The sequence below is a fragment of the Peromyscus maniculatus genome, chromosome 4, assembly GCF_049852395.1.
Source record: "Peromyscus maniculatus bairdii isolate BWxNUB_F1_BW_parent chromosome 4, HU_Pman_BW_mat_3.1, whole genome shotgun sequence".
Lineage (NCBI taxonomy): Eukaryota > Metazoa > Chordata > Mammalia > Rodentia > Cricetidae > Peromyscus > Peromyscus maniculatus.
The window spans coordinates 102,949,012-102,970,559 of NC_134855.1; the positions used below are offsets into that span (position 1 = coordinate 102,949,012).

General features: G+C 41.2%; 1 protein-coding gene across 3 annotated transcripts in view; it reads left to right on the forward strand.

The window, feature by feature from the left end:
- Window positions 1–21,548, forward strand: part of Slc12a1 (solute carrier family 12 member 1) — an 83,656-nt gene that overhangs the window by 40,278 nt on the left and 21,830 nt on the right. For all 3 annotated transcript variants that reach the window (XM_076570542.1, XM_006993926.4, XM_006993927.4), the window contains exons 13-19: window positions 165–266; window positions 2,124–2,279; window positions 5,583–5,682; window positions 6,456–6,567; window positions 11,743–11,883; window positions 14,621–14,727; window positions 17,112–17,194. In XM_076570542.1, the coding sequence (XP_076426657.1) occupies window positions 165–266; window positions 2,124–2,279; window positions 5,583–5,682; window positions 6,456–6,567; window positions 11,743–11,883; window positions 14,621–14,727; window positions 17,112–17,194 (801 nt within the window). The remainder of the gene's footprint in view (window positions 1–164; window positions 267–2,123; window positions 2,280–5,582; window positions 5,683–6,455; window positions 6,568–11,742; window positions 11,884–14,620; window positions 14,728–17,111; window positions 17,195–21,548) is intronic.

Consider the following 21,548-nt stretch of genomic DNA (forward strand, 5'->3'; position numbering starts at 1 on the left):
TAGATATCCTGAAAGAAAAATCACTAACTTCTTAAACTTTGACAGATTTTAGCTATGTTTCCAGTTTCCAGGAAAAGCTGAGCTTCCAGGCCTCAGCAGCTGTCCAGCCCCACACTGTGCGCAGCTGTACAGCTGTACACGTGCTAATTCTGCTTCTCTTCCAGCGGAGCTGAATGTCATCGCGCCCATCATCTCCAACTTCTTCCTGGCCTCCTACGCACTTATTAATTTCTCCTGCTTCCATGCCTCGTACGCCAAATCTCCAGGTAAGCCAAAATGAGAAACAGAAGCCTAAGCAAACAGCTAGTTTGTCTCAATAAAATGAAATACGTCTGTGGAAAGTGTTCAATCTGTGTTTTTATGTTTTCTTATATCTTAGTCGGCAGCATAATCTACTTCATTTTGGTGAGTTGGGGGATGACTTACAAAATAGAAAAAGAATCATAGGAGCAATGGCCTTTTTGACCAACCGTAAAGTCAATTTTCTCCTGTGGCAATAAATTATTCATTGCAAGAGAAACCACATTTATTTCAGCAGTAGAAAAACACCACTATTTATTTCCAGGGTAAAAGTGACCACAGAAGTGGAATAAATGTATATATTTGAGACTTCCTCACTATCAATTTGTTTCCTGCCCATGGTGCAGAAGAGAAGGATGAGCAGTTCCCATAATTACCTGCTGAGTGCAGGCAATGCAGATCGACCGCCCTGCGCACGCCAGGGACATCAGTGCACAATTGGGCTCTGGTCTTAAATGGCTTAAAATTCCACACCCAAGAGCCTTCCTCTAGCTCATCATCCTTCATCTCTTCTTTGCTTCCACTGCCCAATAAGATTCCTTCTGTTGCTTCCAGAAAGTCATCTGACGGCTATATGACTTTCACCATGAGAACTTTCATCCAAGATACTAAATAAATACTCTTGCACTTTGCCGCCATCCTCAGCCTTATTGGCAGCAAAGTTTGCAAAGGAGGCCGGGGAGCCTGTGTCCATGCAGGCAGGGCTACTTGATTAAAGAAAGTATAGAACGTAACTGAAGATTTTCAGTTTAGTGTGGTTGGTCTTTTAACATGAATCTGTGATCCCATGTCATGTTTTGCTATGATTTAAAAAAAAAAAAAAAGCCAGTTACAATAATTATCAGAAGAGTGGGAAGGAGTAATGGGAAAGGGGGAAGAAAAATAGAAAAAAAAACCCATAAACCCCAAATATGACTCTCCAAATCTACCCCACCCCCTCCCTGTCCACCTGACCTCCAAAGGCTGTCTCTCAGAAGGAAGCAGAACTAAGAAAAAAAAAAAAAAAAAATCGGGCTTTTCTAATAGCCTTCCTGGAGTGCTGTTTCCCTCTTGTGGTCATAGAGGAAATTTCCGCTCTAGACAGAGTTCCACTGGATTTCAGTGACTCCAGATTTAAAGTCGTATTCACCCATTGACCAAATGCATCCTCCAGCTCAGGTTTTCCCATCCTGACTGAATGCTTTCCTAGTCTCTTTCACTTCAAAAAACATAGAAGCCTGTGTGTATCATAACTGTGGCAGATACTTTATAAAACATAATGCTATGCATCTGTTGGGTTTAAGGATCACTGGTAGAAACATTTCTCCTCTTCTATAAGATTATTGCTTGTGAAGGCTCAAACACTGTCGTCCTCTTAGGATGATCGTAAGGCAGGCTGTTTCCATTGCTTTGCAAATGGAACAAAGGCTCACTTTATGACTGGCTCTTTCACAGACAGGAAGTTCTTTCGCCCCACCTGTTGCCCAGACGCCACTTTTTCCAACCTACCTTCTTCCTTTCCAGTCCTGGTGGTAATGATTTTGTTTGTTTAAGCTCTGGTAGTTTGGGAGGATAATCAGGACACACAGGAAGCACAGATGGGTCCAGTCTGTGACCATCTACTTTCCAGATGTTTCATATTTCCCAAATTTTACAGCATCATCTTTGGTACAAACAAGACTTTTGTAGATCAAGGATCCAAGATTTAAAAAAAAAAAAGTTAAGAGTTAGGAAATGGACCTAAAAACTTAAATTTTTATGCCAGAGGAAGACATATTATCTGCACTCCTATAATACAGCGTAGTGCACAGGCAAAAATTTTCCTATGTGATGTTTCCTTCCAGGATGGAGGCCAGCGTACGGGATTTACAACATGTGGGTGTCTCTTTTTGGAGCAGTTCTGTGCTGTGCGGTCATGTTTGTTATCAACTGGTGGGCAGCTGTCATCACCTACGTCATCGAGTTATCCCTCTACATCTATGTGACTTACAAGAAGCCAGGTAAGAGAACAAAGGTCACCTAGGATGGGCTTCCGGCTCCCTCTATCCATCCATCGACTGTTTATCACGTAGCTTCCACAAGCTTACGAGCACTGTGTGCAAGACAGTTTGTTACAAGGCTGCGTAATATAAGGACCACGGTAATCAAAAGCATGGAGCACTGTACATGCCGCGCGCTCATTCAGTCTGCACAGTACCCCGGCACATTTCATGGTATGAGGCTCAATTCAGAGGAGGAGAAATTTCAAAGAGTTGATCACATGCCAAAATAAAAGTCAGGGTGTGATAGAGCTGACATTTAGGCCACAGGCATGTGACCCCAAACCTCACAGGCCTCCCCTTCTGTCTCCTTCTAATGTCCTAGTGAGATAGGGTCCCTGTCCTCAAGGAGTTCTCAAACTCACAGCCAAGCAATGAATTATAATACAATATAGTAAGCATCACAAGGGCAGTATAAACAGATTGCTGGGAAAAGGGGGAGGCGTGAGCAACCTTGGAGTTGTTCAGAATTCTTTCTTGGTTCATAGTTTGTATTCACAGAGCCAACTACTCTACATGAGTTTAGTAAATATTTGTTGAATGAATGAATTAAGTTCTAAAACAACATCAAGCCACATGGAGGTGGGTAATGCCAGAGCCAGAGAATGAGAATCCAGGGAGAAGAACACGAGCGAATTGTGGATGCAGGCAATGTCCCAGGGTGTGGGACATTTGGGAAGTCTCAAGGCCTTAGTAGAAATAGAGTTCTTGGAGACCAAGAAGGGGCATGAGGCATCCTGGAAGGACAGCCAACCCACCAAAAAGTAAGGCCACTGTTGTAAGAAAAATCTGGGCATGGTGGGCCCCGTGGCCTGAACTTCAGCTCTTAACGTAAGAAACCAAGAGAAAGGTGAATATGGTTAGAGACATCCAGGACTCTCAGTTCAACATTGAGAGGCCCAGGGTCACCATTGCTTCCCTTCCCTTACTCTGCCAGCGAAGCAGAGATGGGAACAACTACTTTAAAGGGATTTTGTTGTTGTTGTTGTTGATGTCGTTGTTATCACTTTATATATTGTTAACCACGGGTACAATTTACAGCTGGGAGAGCCCCACCCCCTTTGGATATACAGCCATAAGTTGTGACAAACTTATAAAGGCCCTGTCACCATCACAATAAGGGTATAGGATTTCTCTAAGAGTCCCCTTAGACACCTGTGTGTTCAGGCTCCTCCTCCAGAACTTAGCTCCTAGCACCCACTTTTCTAACTTCTGTACCTATAACTCTGTCTTTTCCAGAACATCATATAAATAGAATCATGGTATACAGTCTTTATGGATGTCTTTGGATTAGTATTGAATTTTTAGATTTATCCATACTGTAGCATGTATAAGCAATTTGTCCTTTGATATTTATAAGTGGTGTTCCATATATGGACATACCACAATTCTCTGTCACTGATTGACAGTTGATGGACATGTGGGTCATTTTCAATTTGGGATATACATTATTAATATATAATTTTATATATTAATAATATATATATACATACATATATATATATAATTGAAGTGGATCTGTGTTTTCATTTTTGTTGAGTAAATGCCTAGGAGTAAGACTGTTTATACATGGTGTATATAACTTTATTGCAAGATTGTCTGCCAGAATAACAGTATTATTTTCCATTCCAAACAGCAGTTTGAAAAGGTCTTCTAGTCACTCCACACCCTTGTCAGCATGCAGTATTGTTACTTGGCTTTAAAGTCCTTGTAAAAGAGGTGTAATTCTAGCCACTGTCACTCAATTTGCATTTTCCTAGTCACTAATGACACTGAAAATCTTACATGCCATTTATATATCTTATTAAGCAGCTGTTTGAATCTTTTGTCTTTTTTTAACATGGTTTTCTAACTCAATTGTGAGGCTTCCTTCTGTATTCAGGCTCCTCTTGCAATATATGCTTTCTGGCGATTTTCTCCAGGCCTGCGGCTTCTCTTTTCACTTCCCTGATAGTTTGTTTTTATTAATACAAGTTCCTATCTTTTATCAAAACTAATTGATCTTTCTTTTTTATCTTTTATCTTTTGTAATTTGTGTGTATGCGTGTGTGTGTGTGTGTGTGTGTGTGTGTGTGTGTGTGTGTGTGTTTGAGAGAGAGAGAGAGAGAGAGAGAGAGAGAGAGAGAGAGAGAGAGAGAAATCTGAGACATCTTTCCTCAACCCAAGGCCACAAACATTTAGAGCTTTTGATAATTTGATAATTGATTAAGGTCTATTATCTACTGCAGTTAATTTTGGTATATGGTGTGGTTCGAGGTTCATTCTTTCACGTATGAATATCAAATTGACTAGTAGAGTCTTTGCCCTAAAAGAATGACTATCAGGCCAGCAAGTTAGCTCAGTAGGTGAAATGTTTGCCATGGAAGCCTGAGGACCTGAGTGCAATCTCTTAAGCCTATAGTAGGAGAAAATCTACTCACAAAACTCGTCCTCTGACCCCAATGCATGTGCTGTGGTATGCATGCTTGAGTGTGCGTGCACACACACACACACACACACACACACTAACAACAACAACAATAATAATAATAGTATAAGAATGAATGTCCTAAGGTTTGCTTGTCTGGTACATAGACAACACTTCGTATCACTCTGTTGGATCCTCAGATAAAATATTCCTTATCCCCACCACAAGCACTGAGAGACTATCTTCTGGGGCAGACCTGTCAATTCATCTCTGGGACTTCCCAGCATAAAACTTACCGAAGCCATTTAATATTTAAACTCACTGCTTTTGAAGCAGGGTGAGCTCCGAGCTCCCTCTTTTGAAGGCTTGTTTCTGGCAGGTCAGATGGAGACCCTTGCTAAGGAGCCTAAAACTCTCTTCATGAGCCCCACAAGCAAGAATTCCCAAGCTGGGCAGCTCTGCCACTCAAAATAGAAACGACTGTGCACTGCCTCTGCATACAGAAATCTCTCTCTCTTTTGTTCCCAGTTTAAGAATTTGTGGTGGCCTTGAACTTTCTGCCTGCGTGGTCATCACCACACAGCCTTTCTTATTCAGCAAGCTTTCTGGGGCTGCAGATTTACGTTGTGACCCTGGCTGGAAGAAAGGCTCATTCCTAAGGATTCACCTGGGTGCTCATGAGAGGGGAGTACACTGTTTCCAGGAGACATTATGTTGTATTTTCTCTAATGTGGGCTCTCACCATGGTTTGCATAGGCAAGAAAAATTGCAAGAGAGAGTGGTTTGTTAAAAACTTTTCAGGGCATACAGAGAAAAGGTCAATTTTGGGAGGTACCAATTTCCTCCTTTGTCCACAGATGTGAACTGGGGTTCCTCCACACAGGCTCTTTCCTATGTGAGTGCCTTAGACAATGCTCTGGAACTAACCACAGTGGAAGACCATGTGAAAAATTTCAGGTAAAGTTGGCTTTCGGGGGTCCCCTGGTATGCCACATTACAAGTGGCTTTCCTTCAGAGGAGCCAAATTCACCAGAGTGGCTGCAAGGACCTTTGTGGGCCCATTTCAAACATGAATAGCCACGCTACCGTATTTCACGAGGGCAGAAGGCCCGCTTTCTTGGATATAATTCATGCTGTTACCAAGAACAGAAATGAACAGGGTTTCCCTTCTGTTTTGAGCTCTGTCCACCCAGAGTCACAGCTCCTCACACTGCTGAGTCTTTTTCCATGCCTGGGGACAGAAAGACCTGAAGGATGTGACTTCAGAGGAATATCCGCCAGAGGGATTGGTTTTATTTGCTTTCAATCTGAGGCTTTATGATTTAATGAATTCCCTTAGGAGAAGTAGCAATTTTAGGTCTTCATTAGTTATATATTATAATGGTGCTTCACAACACAGACTAGCAAGGAAGATAAATAAAATACTGATGAGAGAGGGAAAGCTGGAGTGGAGACTTGGGGTGATGTAGTGCCCAAAAAAGAAAGGCAAGGGGAGCCCGAGACTATCCTTTCCCTACTTCATTCTTTTGCTGTGATTAATTATATGAAACTATTAAGATGTCAAGATAGTTCAAGAATTCTGGTGGGAAATCTAGGAAATGATTAAGGAAGTGGTTGTTCCATTTTTCCAAGTTTTCTTATTTTTCTTAACTTTCTCTTCTTTCCTTTGAGGGGCTCTGGGCTCACATGCTTCTTGCATTGGTCAGTTCTCATGTCTTCTTTACTTTCAGACCCCAGTGCATTGTCTTAACGGGGGGACCCATGGCAAGACCTGCTCTCTTGGATATAACCCATGCCTTTACCAAGAACAGCGGCCTCTGTATCTGCTGCGAAGTCTTCGTGGTAAGAGTTGCATCACCCAAGGGAAGTGTTCACCCAAGGGAAGTGCTCACCCAAGGGAAGCACTCACCCAAGGGAAGCGCTCACCCAAGGGAAGTGCTCACCCAAGGGAAGTGCTCACCCAAGGGAAGTGCTCACCCAAGGAAAGTGCTCACACAAAGGAAGTGCTCACCCAAGGGAACTGTTCACCCAAGGGAAGTGATCACCCAAGGGAAGTGATCACTCAAGAGAAGGGAAGTACTCACCCAAAAGAACTGTTCACCCCATGGAAGTGCTCACCTTGGGCTATTTTAGGTACCACAGAAGATACCAACAATAGGAAATCGACAGAATAGCTTGAACAAGAGTTCTCCTCCTTGATTCAGGACTAGCAGAAAAAGTAATCATGAATTTAAATGGATAGATGAAATTATTTCTGATTTCTTAGGAGGCCAACTAAAAGTGGTAAGTATTTTTAAGCAATGGCTTTTGAGTCAAGAAGAACTGAACTGTCTCAGAGATAAAATGAAGGCATCTGGGTTAATAACTGTTTAAATCAAAAGAGTGGGAAGGACTAGACCAGAATACTCACTAGTCTACAGAAGCCAGCGAGAAGGAACCAGACATAACGGCCTTAAATAGCCACCCATGGAATGTAGATTAAATGTCTGGATAATTGTGATGACACTACATATACCTGGGGAATTAAGCTAAGCTTTCTGTGACTTTGACAGAGTTAAGAGACTTCCCTGCTGTTCAGGGATGTGTGCAGGATTGACAAGTGACTGGAGGTTTTCAGAGTAGATGCTAAAAAGTCAACAGTAATTATTTACCAATTCTCCAAATGGAGAGAAAGCATTGAAATTAGAATAAAAAAATACATCTAAATCCTCCATACTATCCTACCTCTGCGTGTACTCTCATTTCTCTCTCTCTCCTCTCCCTCTGTCCCATGCTCTCTCTGTGTCTCTCTCAGTTTAAATCTTTATCAATACATGTTTACACAACTACATACTTACATATTCTTCAAAGCATTTTCCCATTTTCTTACTTGATCTGCAAGCATGTAAGACACAGAAAACCCAGAAACTCTTATTTCTATTTTACTAACTGCGAAAATGAGACAGGAAAATTAAATCATGTACTGGGCCACCCTGACAAGAAAATGGCAATTGGGATGTCAGTGGAGGCCTCCCAGGGTGCCTCTTATTAGGCCAAGAAGACTGCTTGATCCCTGGGAGAGCTGTCACAATCAAAGACCACTATTTACACTTTTTCAGGATCTGCCAAGGAACGAGGGTGAGGAAGTTGAGACCAGAGGCAGACAACTCTACAATGATGCAGTGAACTAATTCACCATATTGCATCCTGAGAAACACTCAAACATCTTTTAAACTTAGCAATATCCTAAATGCTATGAAAGTTGGCCACATTCTCTTTCCTTTCTGTGTTTAGACGACAGTAACTCAAACAATATTACTAAATACAATTATCCAGTAGGGGGTGGAGAGAGCTACTGAATAGGGAAGATTGACAGGTTAAGTTATGGCCAACTGTGACTCCAGAGAATTTGTTAAAAACTTATCAAGAGCTTTTCTCTCTTATTATCAACTTTAGTGCCCTGGATTAGTGGATTTCATTTTGACCAATATAATATAGGAACCGGTTTTGATGGAATAAGCAGTTTGGAGTGTTTTTCTTCTCTAGCAATTTAGAGAAAATTTGGTTTAGCAAGCAATAAAATATCTTCAGGACTGAAGAAATGAACAAGAAATATCAACAGTCATATATTGGCAAGGGAGAAAAGGTCTTCCATAGAGACAAGAAACCCTGCTTTTAATTAACCCTTTGATTCTCTAACTGCAAAAAGGACTACGGTCCTAGTAGACTTTTTCATGTGAAGTAAATATGTGATCTGGTACTTTCACACATATGCTGGGCAACACTTCACATTACTGTGCTGATGTCTCCATGAAAGACCCATGAATCCTACTCCCCCATGCTGAAATTCTCTTGGGAACAGAAAACAGTTACTGCATCAATTAAAGACGTCCCGGTTAGTTACTTCTTGTGAACTCCTGAGGCTATGGATGCTGTCAGAATTTTTAGATGAAAGCTCAGCTGTCAATCATCTTTCCAAGGTAACAGATGGAAAGGGATGCAGGGGAGGCAGCCTACCACTGGAATTTTATTTCCCCAAAGTATACTGATGATAGTTAAGCCAGCCTTATGTAAATGTTAAGTAGCAATGATGGAAAGGGAACTACAATTTTGTTCTCAACTCTAAGAAGCTGGTTCCCCTGGGTTGCCGAAACTAACAGTCAAGTTCGGAATCACTGTTTTGGCACTTACTAGCTTTGATTCTCTTACGCATATAGTTTAGTCTCTCTGAATGGGAAAAAAAATTACCTGTTTTAGGGTCATTGTGAGAATTATACCTGCTTTCAAGCACTATTTTGTGTCTGTCAAATAGTGAATACTGAATTAACTTTATTTGTTGTTATTGGTAATGTTATTGATGTTATTACTGGGGGAATATGATAGTTGCTATTTTCATTCCAGAAATATGCGGTCTTCAACAAAACACAGATACCTTCAAGTCCAGACGGTGGATTTGCCAGACCCCTATTCACCTAACTCATATTCAGCCATTGAAGCTCCCCCCTTCTCCCCCTCCCTCCCCTTATCTTTTTCTTATTCAGCCTCAAAATTTCAGATAAGAGACACTAAACTCTTCATGTCAGTGAGCCTCTATCAAGATGTTAATACAATACTGACACGATAAAATATAGGAAGAATGAAATGACCTAAGAATGGGCACTAGAGTATATGGTGAGATGGTTCATGGCCCAAATCAGAAAAAGGGAGAAATTGGCCTTCTGGTAGTTCCAACCAGAGAAGCAAAGAAAGCAGTCAGGAGACTCTCAACATAAAGACACATAAGTTAATATATAAATACACACATTTTTCAAAGTTCCATTGTTCAAATTGAGGAATTAATTCATGTGCTCATGTTTGGGAATGCTGACTGAAGTTAATCTCAGTAATACATTACTTGGATGGTAAAACCCATTTTTGTGATAATGGCATGTTTGAATACTGGTTAATTATGTCCCAGGATATCTCCCTTCTTGTTAGTTGGCTTTAGCCTTCTTACATTTGCATTATAGTCTAGCTTCATATTAATAAGTATGCTACAAGGACATCATAATCCCCTTTAGCCAAAAGAGATTCTGTATGAAATATTTTTATGACTTTTCAGTATGGCAAATTCAGTCATTAAAATAAATCTCTCTGTCACAATTAATGTTTAATCCAGATCTTTGTAATACTAACAGACATATGTTAGACTATATTTCTTTAAGTAAGCGCCATTTTCCCCAGGAGCTTACAATCATTGCAGCTTGAACTCTGATGGTCTAAAATCTTTCTCAGCTGTTGGTTGTTCTTCTATCTGATGGTTGTCATCAACATTAAATGACCTTCAACACAATATTCTTTCCTCCTCTTATAGTGGGTAAAGCCTTGAATGCCCAAGGAAGTGCTGGTAGTTTAAAATGCACTGACATTATGGAGCCCTGAGTGAAACTTCCCCCATAATAGCATATCTTACTTAGGTCCCGGTCTTCTGGTTCAATAACCATCCTCCTGATGTTTCTACCTTTTCTATCTTCGTTGAAGGGTCTTGCTTTTTGACTAATGTAAGATGATTAAATTGTTCAGAATATTGATAACTTCTAGAACATATGCTGGCAAACAGCTAACTATACAAAGAAATTAATTCAATTTAAATAGAATAATAAAAAGGGAGGGCCCTCAAAGCTCAGCTAGTGCTGTATGATAGAAATATAATATGTGCTGCATGTATAATTCAAAATCTTCTAGTTGTCAATTAAAAAGACAAAAAGATAGGTCAAGTTATTTTTAACAATTTCATTTGTTTAACTCAACTATGTCTAAAACGTTATTTCAGTGTGCAACCAGCATAAATGCTAATGAGATTGATTTTACATATATTTGTGTACTAAGACGTCCAGGATATCTCATATGAACTACATTTCAAATGCTCTATGGCAACCTGTGGAGAAGAGCTGTTATGCTGGGCAGTGATGACCCAGAAACTGCCTTATTTGTATAAATGTATTTGCCCTCGAGAAAGGACACCAGTAGTATCAGTGAATCAGTCCAGAGCCACATTTAAACCCAGCACTCTGACTCCCAACTCAGTGACAGTCCAGCAGCACCAGCACAAACACAACATAGAATTCGGCCTGGGATTTCAGTGAAATTATGAACCTCCATTTACAGTGATAGAAGTCATCCAAACCAAATACAAATCCCTCTGTAGACTGGAGACAGTGGGTGGTTCATCTGTCCTGTCAAACTCAGAGGCAGTAATCAGAAACACCTCTTGAACTGCATTAAGACATGAGAAGAAGAGAACTAACTTGGACCTTTATGGAAGAAGAATTATTAGTTAGATGTTGGTTTTCAGAAGTAAACCTTGAGATTACAAGATGCTTCACCACCACCATGGCTGCCTCCCCTTCTCTTAGCTGGTCTCACTCCTCTTACATCATTGACACGTGATCTTTTGTTCCCACCAAAGTCAATGAATGAGGAGGAAGTGTTAACTTGCCCAATCATTGATGTATCAATGCAGAGAAAGAATGGTATGAAGGAATTCTTACTACACCAAGAAGCAGGGCTTAGGTCCGATAGGACTGTCAGTGTGTGTGACTTGGGGCAGAACTGGCAGTTCATCATGTGCTGGTTCCCAAGAGCTCTGTCTGTTTCTTGAAAACAGGATCTAACTGAGATTTCTTTGAGGTTCATAAACATGGCTCTCACTGTTGAATCACAGGTTGATTGTGAATTCATCCTGAGCCTCTTCAATCACATTCTGAGTGTTTTCCCTGTGTGCCACCACGCCCTCGGCCTTTCTTTCCATTCTGTATACAAGGCAGTTGTTTAAGTAGGTGTTATTAAGCCTGGATTTGGGGTTAAAAAAATGAATCATGTGAGCAGCATAGGTCCTCTCCAAGGTTCTGGGCAAACCCCATTTAAAGAGGTACTTTTCCCTCAATCCCGTCTCTTCATTCAATGACGCTTAACTGGCTGGTTTTGTCACTTAGAAGACAAAAGTAGTGTGATGCATAACAGCGAGACTTCTAACTCATATTTCATTGCCTCATACAGGGACCTCGCAAGCTGTGTGTGAAGGAGATGAACGGCGGCATGGCTAAAAAACAGGCCTGGCTTATAAAGAACAAAATCAAAGCTTTTTATGCTGCAGTAGCAGCAGACTGCTTCAGAGATGGTGTCCGGAGTCTCCTTCAGGTAAGGCAGGCACTGAGGGAGGGAGCCCAGAGGCAGAAGAAGTGTCCAGTGGATGAAGCTCCTCAAACCAATGGCTGGAGTTAGGCCACTCACCAGGGAAGCATCAGAGATCAAGACAGGTGGTCAGGGAATGCATTTCAAATTCCTTGGGATAGGCAAAAGCCGAGGTTCTGTTCCATTGAACTAGGAACGATCCACTGGAAACAGAAAATGAGTCTGCCTTTGGCTACCAGCACCGTTCTGCCCCCACACTCATTGAAATGCAAATTTGTTCTGGTGTGTGAGGACATTCAGGATCCTATTAAAACTTCAAACTCTTTGCGTCTTGTACAGCAGGTAGCAGTGGTCCAGGCAGTCGCTCTTTCTCTTTTTTCTTTTGCAAATGACGGGTGGGCAGCTGCTAGAGTCCACTAATAAATGCATGTGGATCGGGGCGGAAAATCTCTCTAGCCTTGGGAATTATTTCCAGAACATTAAATAAATGTGATCATCTCTACAGCTCCATGCTGGAGTCTGCAGTTTTCTGTCTCTCTCGTTCTTTCCTTTGCCCTTCCTTTTCTACTTCCACAGTGATGGCAGAAACTTGTTCCCCAGTTCTCATCTCTGTAAAAGTACGAAAAAGAATAAGTTAAAACCATCCAAGAGACCCCCTGAATATAGCACTTGTGTTATTTCAAAATATTAACCCAGAGACCACAAACATGTTAGATGGCACACAGAGGGAGGCAACCAGTAGTCATTTGGCTCTGAACCTGCAGCGTTCCAACCTCTCCACATCCTGGATTCAGTGGATCAGCCTTTGCAGTCACACCCTCTTTCCAGGAATTCTACAATAATAGCCTGTCTGGCAAGATACCCCACTTGTGTTACGGTGGCATGACAGGGAGATAACTAACCACTTTTTGATTAGATGCGAGGCCTGCTCCACAGAAGGGAACTCATGACTTTTAACACAAACCTGGTCTAGAGCCTGTGAGTAGGGAGGTCATAGATCCTAGAGAGGAGACTTCTGTTCTTCTTTTACTAGACACGATGTTTATAGTCATGGATTAGTGCTGGTCCCACCTTCGTCGGAGAAGCTTCTCTTTGCAATGAGTGTTACTCAGTGTTGAGACTCACCACTAGTCAGGGTATGAAGAATAAATGATTGTGGAGTACTAGGCCCTAAGGGGTTATCAACATCATCCCCTCCAAGGCTCAGGAACATCACAGAAGAGGAGGACAAAGAACGTAAGGGTCAGGGCTGGGGCTGCCCCAAGACAGTCAGTGTCTTCTGGACATGACACGGCATCACACCCATGAACTCACTACAACTGTGGTTACCTGCACAAGACCTATACAAAACTGGACCTGTAACCATTTCATCATGCGTAGGGGAGGGGACTCACGAGGCCTCACCCCTTACAGAGGGACTATGAGCTGGGGGAGGGATGTCATTTTCTTCAGTGGTATATCCACGGATAAGTTGACTATGTACCAGCTAATAACCCACATATATCCATGGCCGTGCAGCTGAGCACAGTTAAACTCAGTGGGCTAAGAAGAAGGCCATCAAAATAGGTGGTTTCTTGTTAGGGAAAAAGGCTTCGGCAGGAGGCAAGGAGTGGAGAGGGAGTGAGGAGGCATGAAAAAGCCCAGGATTCAGCAGAGACATGAATAAATTTGTCTAATTCTTTTTAAGATAATAAAAGAGTCGTGAAAAAAGAAAGTAAAGAAATATACAAATAAATGTAAAAAAAATTGAACAAACAGATTCACATGATGCATATATCAAGTATGTGGACGGTCAAGCTCATGCTAGTCATCTCTGATTGTGCCTATGTCCTTCTACTCATGACTGTGTCCTCTAGAATGGCTGGTGCTGGCCATTTCCTTAGCATCTTCATGACCCAGGTGACCTTCCTTCACTAGCAGCTCTCTTTATCTTTACCTGTCAATGTCCAATTAAACTTGAAGAATCAGAATAAATAAATGCCACTTCTCCGTGAAGCTGTGAGCCGTCCGCTGGAGAACAAGTCTCCCTAGTGCCTCCTCTGCTATGTTTATTCTTGTGTTGCACCTGCTCGTGTATATCTTGTCTCCTCCACATTATCCCAAGCTCCTATCGCAAGTGCCTCAGACGTCACTTTGCAATTAGTACGGACTTGGTAATATTACCACATTAAATCTGATTAACTAGAAGCCATATCCTGTCATCTAAAAAATGACTGAAACTTTTTGTATGAAATAGAGTTGCTAAGGACACGCACTATCATGCAAGAGCATTCTGTTAGGGAAGCAGAGCTCAGTCATTCTTCAGCAAATAATATAAGGAAGTTTTCAATGGTCCTGGTATACAGAGATCTCCAAAACATGGATTTTATTGTTGATGGCATTTTGGACATCACAGGTGGAAATGAGTTCTGAACCTCTAAGTTATAACATGCACATTGACAGTTAAGCCAACCCTTACTTGATTTTAAATTATTGAACCATTTTAATGAGTGTGTCAGAAGTAATGCAAATGACTGCTAATTTAGCAAAGCTACATTCCTGTCATCTAAAATCCATTTATGGCTGAGATGATTTAGAACTGATCTTCCTATTTTATGCTTGGGTACGGGCATGAAGGACATACATTAAGATGTAATCTAATCTTCAGAACATTACTTTAGTGCTCTTTGACATCATTTTTCATTTGCAGTAGTATTTTACCGGCATGGTGAGGATTGCTCATGTGTTTATGTCCTCTGTTTAGGCCTCAGGCTTGGGGAGAATGAAGCCAAACACTCTAGTGATTGGATATAAAAAAAACTGGAGGAAAGCTCCCTTGTCAGAGATTGAGAACTACGTGGGAATCATCCAGTAAGTGATGGCTTTCAGGACGAGCCCTTGTTTATAATGTACTAACAAGGGCAGCCTACAACCTATATGCACAAAGCTCTCTTACATCAGATTCAGTTGCTGGAGAAGGACACATTCTCCTGCTCCTGTAAATTCTTTACCAAAGTGGTAAAATAAAACCCCACACCACCAATAAGAAGTGGAAGGAGGAGTTGGAGTATCAGAGGAGGTGGGGTGGGGTGATATTGGAGTCAAGAAAAGGCAAATGTTAAGGTATATAGGTCACCCAGGTATATAATGTAAGACATAACCTAAAAGTCCATTTACTCGATTGAAGGCAAAGGACAGGTAGATGCGGAGGAAATTCTCTCTGAAAACTTTTGGAATCCTGCATTGACTGTAATGCCAACAAACTGGGTGGAGAAAGAAACACAAACAGAGATAAGATATAGTCTTATATATCTATCTTATATAACATATAAGATATAAGAACTGTGTACATGCCCACAGTCTGGTATTTGATGTAGTATTCCTGTGATCAGCCTCCCCATCATCCCAAACATTCAATTCCAAGGATCAAAATGATTGAGCTTAGTTACATCAAACTGAGGAAGGCCCTGGCTTTTATAACACATTAGCAATTGGTCTTCTTGGTAGTCAAATTCAATATTAACTAAGGTGATCCAAGCTTGCACTAGTATAAAATTGAATAATTCCACCACCAAAGAGAAAGCAGGAGGAAGGGAGCCACCCACTGTTGAGGCTGGGCTACAGTTACAATCATATAGTGTCTTCTTACCAGACTCCTTTGAGTAAAAGGTTTTAAATGTCTGTACCACAAGTATGGTTGATTTCCCTTAAAATCTGTTTTACTTTTGATGGCAACTTAGACATCTAACACATATCTTATTGTGCCCAAATCAAAGTGGACAGGCTAGATTGTCCATAAAGGCTCTACTATAAAGACCTACCTTGCCTTTCTAGCTCCTAGAAGCTCCCCATGAGTGGATGTGGCTGGTGACCCTCTTTCTCCATCTCCAATCCAGCAACAGCTGCATCACACAGACCTCTTCTGTCTCTCAACTTCGTTTTCAAGCCCCCTTGTCACTATATCTGGCCCAGGCAGATGTTGTAGGAAACGCTCCCCACCTCAAAGCTCTTGACCTAGTCATATATGCAAAGTCCCTTTTGTCTTGTGAGGAAATATATTCATGGGTTTGGGGAATTAAGATGTCCTTTAAAGCCCATCAATCTTCCCATAAAAGAATCAATATCTTTTTTTGTGAAACTAATTGTCTAGTTTTTCATAATCAAGTTTAAATAGAAATAAGATTTGTTTATATAGAGTTCTGTGTCAGAATACACCTATTTTGCAAAGTGAAGATGATTTACATTTTGAATTTTGAGTGGAACTTCTTCATATCATTCTGTGAAAGTTCAGGTTGACTTCTTATTGGAAGCTTGTTGCTTATGGTGGACCATCACAGACTACATCAATGATACTGTGGAGGGTGGCCTGATCAGTCAATCACAGACTACAGTGATGCTGCAGAGGGTGGCCTGACCATAAAGAATTCTGGGTCTCAATTCTGCAGATGAGCCAACAAGGGAACTTCCAGAGGGAAACACTTAGTTAACACAAATAAGTGATAGGCTTGCTTTCAGATTTATAATGTGTACAACAGGAGCTGAGATTAACCAAAGAGCTTCTCCTTCTCATCTATAGCCAAATCTCCTTAGGCTGAGGCAGAGAAGGCATTAGAGCCTCTGCAAGTACACAGGATTTCCAGGGGAAAGCACTGCTCTGTGCAGTGCCTGTAACAAAAGTTCCTAGAAGAAACTGGAAACCGTTCTGTTTGCTTGTTGATAGGGTTTCAACAGTGCAGGCCTGGCTGTCTGGAAGTCACTATGTAGAGCACATTGACCTCAAACTCAGAGACCCACCTGCTTGTGCCTCCCAACTGCTGTACTGCAGATGTTTAAAACCATGAACTTGGTGTCCATTGTCACTGGAGATGTCTTCCCAGTGGCAGAGAAGGAAGGCTGATAATTTCAATTTTTGCAATCTATAAATGTTTCATTCTAAATATATCAGATTGTTTTGATCTAATAATAGATTAATTAAAGTATGTAGAGAGCACCTATACAAAAATATTTAGCTGGTGCAACTATTAGAACAAATCAGCTTCATAGTGAATCATCCATTTACCTCTACCCAGAATTTACTTTTAAAGGCACAAAGGAAGAAAAAACAAATCCCAAGAGGACACCAGCTCTTAGTTGTATTCTAAAGTGAATTTTAATGCTTCATGATATCAAAATACTAGAGACAAGTTTACTATTTTCCCCTGTGTGAAGGTTAAAGAAAACTCTGGAAACACTTAATGGGTTGCTTCCCCTTTCAGTGACGCCTTTGACTTTGAGATCGGTGTGGTGATCGTCAGAATCAGCCAGGGGTTTGACATTTCTCCAGTTCTCCAGGTACAAGGTAAGTATTGTCCTTATCCACTCAACAGATGGTGAATTGTTCTAGGTGGTGGGCTCAGAACAGTGCTCAGCGTGGACAAACTGATTCTCCCTCAGTGTATATGTACACTCCACATGTGCTTTCCCATGGCTAACACAAGTGGTCTTTGTCCCGGTAATTAGAGCTGTACACTAACTCAGGGGAGCCAATGATTTTTCTTATTGTAATACCACAAAGCCAACACTGAGGTAAATGAACACCTTCAGTAAAGTAGCCTGCCAAATTAATTTCTACAAGATGTTTCAGAAAATGAAGAACTTTCCCCCAAGGAGAAGCATGTATTTTACTTTCAGGTGACAGAGAACTGGTTTGTAGCTGACATGGAAATGAACTTGAATGAGTCATGTCTGTGAACCACTAAGTAACACACAGGCAGAGACACTTATTCTGATCAGTACCTGTTGCTTCACTATACAGAATTTGGTAGAGTTGTTTAGTCTTTGAATTTAAACATATCCTCTTGGTATAGGAAGTAAGGAGAGCCAATGAGAAGAGTTTCTGAAAGATTTGGAGAGAACACAAGTCATTCTCTTCAGCTGAGCTTCTTTACTGAGTCCTCTAATGACATTAAGACAAGGGAATATTTTGGGATGCCTATTGTATAGCATGCAGAGTGCAGGTGAAGATATTGGTATTAATGATAATATTATATTAATAAGCCTGATTTCTACACTTAAGAAACTGGCACTATAGTAGGGAAATGGATATTAGTGTGATCATTGTGTATGAATAAGAAATTATGGTAAAGAAGGAGCATCTAATTCCAAAGAAGCTTTCTGGAAGAAATATGGTTCGAAGTTAGGGTGGTTTGAAAGAAAATGGCCACCAAAGGGAGTGGCATTATTAGAAGGTGTGGCCTTGTTGGAGGAAGTGTGTCACTGTGGGGGCAGGCTTTGAGGTCTCTTTTACTCAAGCTTCCTTCAGTGTGGCTGTCAGTTGACTTCCTATTGCCTGCAAGATGTAGGATTCTCAGCTATTTCTCCAGTCCCATGTCTGCCTGTCTGCTGCCATGCTCCCCATCATGATGATAATAGACTGCACATCTGAAACTGTAAGCAAGCCATCTTCAATTAAATGTTTTCATTTATTTATTTATTTATTTATTTATTTATTTATTTATTTATTTATTTATTATTTATTTATTTTGGTTTTTCGAGACAGGGTTTCTCTTGTGTAGCTTTGCGCCTTTCCTGGAACTCACTTGGTAGCCCAGGCTGGCCTCAAACTCACAGAGATCCACCTGGCTCTGCCTCCCAAGTGCTGGGATTAAAGGCGTGCGCCACCACCGCCCTGCTAAATGTTTTCATTTATAAGAGTTGCCATGGTCATGGTGTCTCCTCACAGAAATAAGAACCCTAAGACAGAGGTCTAGTGGATGAGTAGAAGTTAAGTAAGCACTGTTGAGGGACAGAAGAGTAAAGAGACTTGAGAACAAACATCTCTTCCCAGAGGTGAGCATGAAGAAAGGCTAAGATGAGGAACAGGAATGGGTGGGTGTGTGCACAGCCAGAGCAGATCAGTACCACTGAAGGGGAAAGTATAAAACAGGCAATGTTGAGGGTTTCCCAAGCTGCTTCTGCCATATTCAAAGGGTGAATTGTAGTCTGCCACCAATGAGAACCCTCAGAAGAGCATAAGTCATGGTATAATGGTCAAACTTGGCTTATAAAGTCCATACTATTTCAGTCACTTGGGGTATGACTCAAAGAAGCCCAGGATGGAGAAAGGGATGTCACTTTTTCTCTCATATATGAAATCTAGGTTTAAGTATACATACATATGCATACATATATGTGACATGAAAGCAGAATGGGGTATATCTGGAGAGAGAAAGGGGGCCAGTGAGAGGGGATAGGACAGACAGCAGAAGGTAGTCTCGGGGTGGGGGGAATAAATATGAGCAAGACACAATAATATATGTATGAAGATGTCAAAAGAAACCCACTATTTTATAGGCTAAGGAGTTAACTTTTACAATTCAAGGGTGGAGAGATTCATACAAACATTCTAGGACTGAGTGTTGATGATTCTAATTTGCTTTAAAATATTCCAATAGGAAAAAGACTGTAAAAATGTGTACTTGAGAAAGATTTCTACAATAATGGAAGCAAGAGCAGGTGACAGCCCAAGCTTGGAAAGTTCCTTCAGGGATGAAGAGAGAAAGGCAGAGTGGAGAAGTACTTGGGGGGGGGGGGGATAAAGAGCAGCATTGGAGGTTGATTGAGTATCTAAGATGCAGGACAGGGAGCTGTGAAGAAAAAATGCCTTGGTTGGCTGAGTGCTGAGGCTAGCGAAGGAGATGGGAAGTGTAAGAAACGGTTTAAACCTTAAGGAGAGATGTCTATCTCAACTCTAAGGCAGTGGGAAATCCTCTTGGAAGTATTCAGGAGTTAATCAATAGTCTTAATCTACCCACATCTCAGATCCAGATTTAGATGCTGTCGACTAAACTGTGCCTCACAAACCACCAAATTCATATGCCAAAGTCCTAACCTTAGGGCCTCAGATTGGAACTGTCTGCAAAGATCGTCTTTAGGGATGTAATTAAGGTAAAATAGAGTCACACTGATGGACCACAATTCAACTGTTTTAGTGTTCTTACAAAAAGAGAATAGGACACAGAACTAAGAATTCCCATGTGGGAAGCACTGCCCTCAGACTAGGCCAAGTGGCCTTGGGATCATTATCTCAGTTAACACTTTGATACTGGAATTCTCATTTCCAGAACTGTGAGAAATAAGTTTCCATTGCTCAGATCTATTTAGTGCATGGTGGGGTGTGGCTATTCCCAGCAAATGAAGGTGGGGAATCATTGTAGATAAGGTGGAAATGGAAACTACAAGTATACAAATACAGCCCAAGAAAGCAGCTATGAAGGAGGCAGAAAGGGACCAAGTGACTGGTGTCAGAGGAGCCATAGGAATAATCAACATTGTCAGGGACCGCAGACAAGCCCAGTCAGAGTGAATGAAATATAACTAACATGACACAGGTCATTGTACTGAAAGCAGTTCCTCCAGAATTATAGGGTTGAAATCCTTGTTCAGGTCTTGTTTGGGCAGCTATATTGTTGGGGTGTCATGGGAGAAACTTCCCTGCCATTTCTAGGAGACACACTTCCGCCACAGATTTTCTGATGCTCTGGCTCTGACAATCATTATGCCCGCTCTTCCAAGATGGTTCCCTGAGCCTTGGATGCAGAAGTTGTGTTGTGGCTGTATCCACTGGGGCTGGACACCCCCGATCATTTGTTCTCTGCATTTTCATCCGTTGTGGATTTCTGTAATTCTCCCCATCTATTATAAAGAGAAGCTTCTCATATGAGGGATGAAGACCACACTTAAGGATGCAAGTACAAGCCCTTAAGATGCAGTTAAGGATTATGCTGGCTTAGTGAGGTGGCAGTAGTAGGTTCTCCTCTAAGATCCATGACTTAATTAGTCCAGGGTAGTTGGCTAGGTTTCTAGCACTGGGCATGACTTCCCTCTTGTTGAGAGGGTCTTATGTCCAATTAGACGGCTGTTGGTTACTACCAAAACGTGAGTGCCACTATTGCATCTTTAGGGCTATCTTACCATTGCAGTCACTGTTGTACTTCATGGGCATCACAGCTGTATAGGACGATTGACTGCTTCCCTCCCATGGAAACTTGCTTAGTACCTTCTAGTACAATGAAAGCTAGTCCTTGGGGAGAAGGTTTTCTGGTCAGATCCAACTCAGATCCTCCAAATCCTGCATCCAATCTATTTCAATTTTTTTTTTTATTCTGGCTTCGGTACTGTTGTTTTCTATCTAAAAATGAGAATGAAAAAATATAATTTGTATTTACATTAGGCATTTGTTTTGTGTATTGTGTTAGTCCCTTCAAGCTGATATATGTGATGTAGCTGAAAGACATCACCTCCACCTCTTACTGTTCCGGGCACCAAAATGCACCATCGGTTTATTTCTGAGAAGCAATATAGCCACTAGATTCTGTAATGTGTCTCAAAGAAGCCTGGCACTGAACTATAGCTCCTTTAATTCTCCCAAAGAACAAGTACTATTCAGATCAACTTTGATGTTTTAAGTATTTCTGCTTCTTAGCCAAGAAAGGGAAAATACAGTTGGATGCTGATAAAATAATTTTAAGTACCAACTATCTAGGTAATCAGAAATGCAATGTCACACAAATATACAGAGAACATGTGAAAAAAAAACATAATGATAGAAATTAGCTTGATGCCACAGCTCCATGCTTTGTTATGAAGCTCCAGCAATTTATGGCACGAGCCTTATATTAGATTTTTGGATTAGAAGAAACAAACTTGCAGTT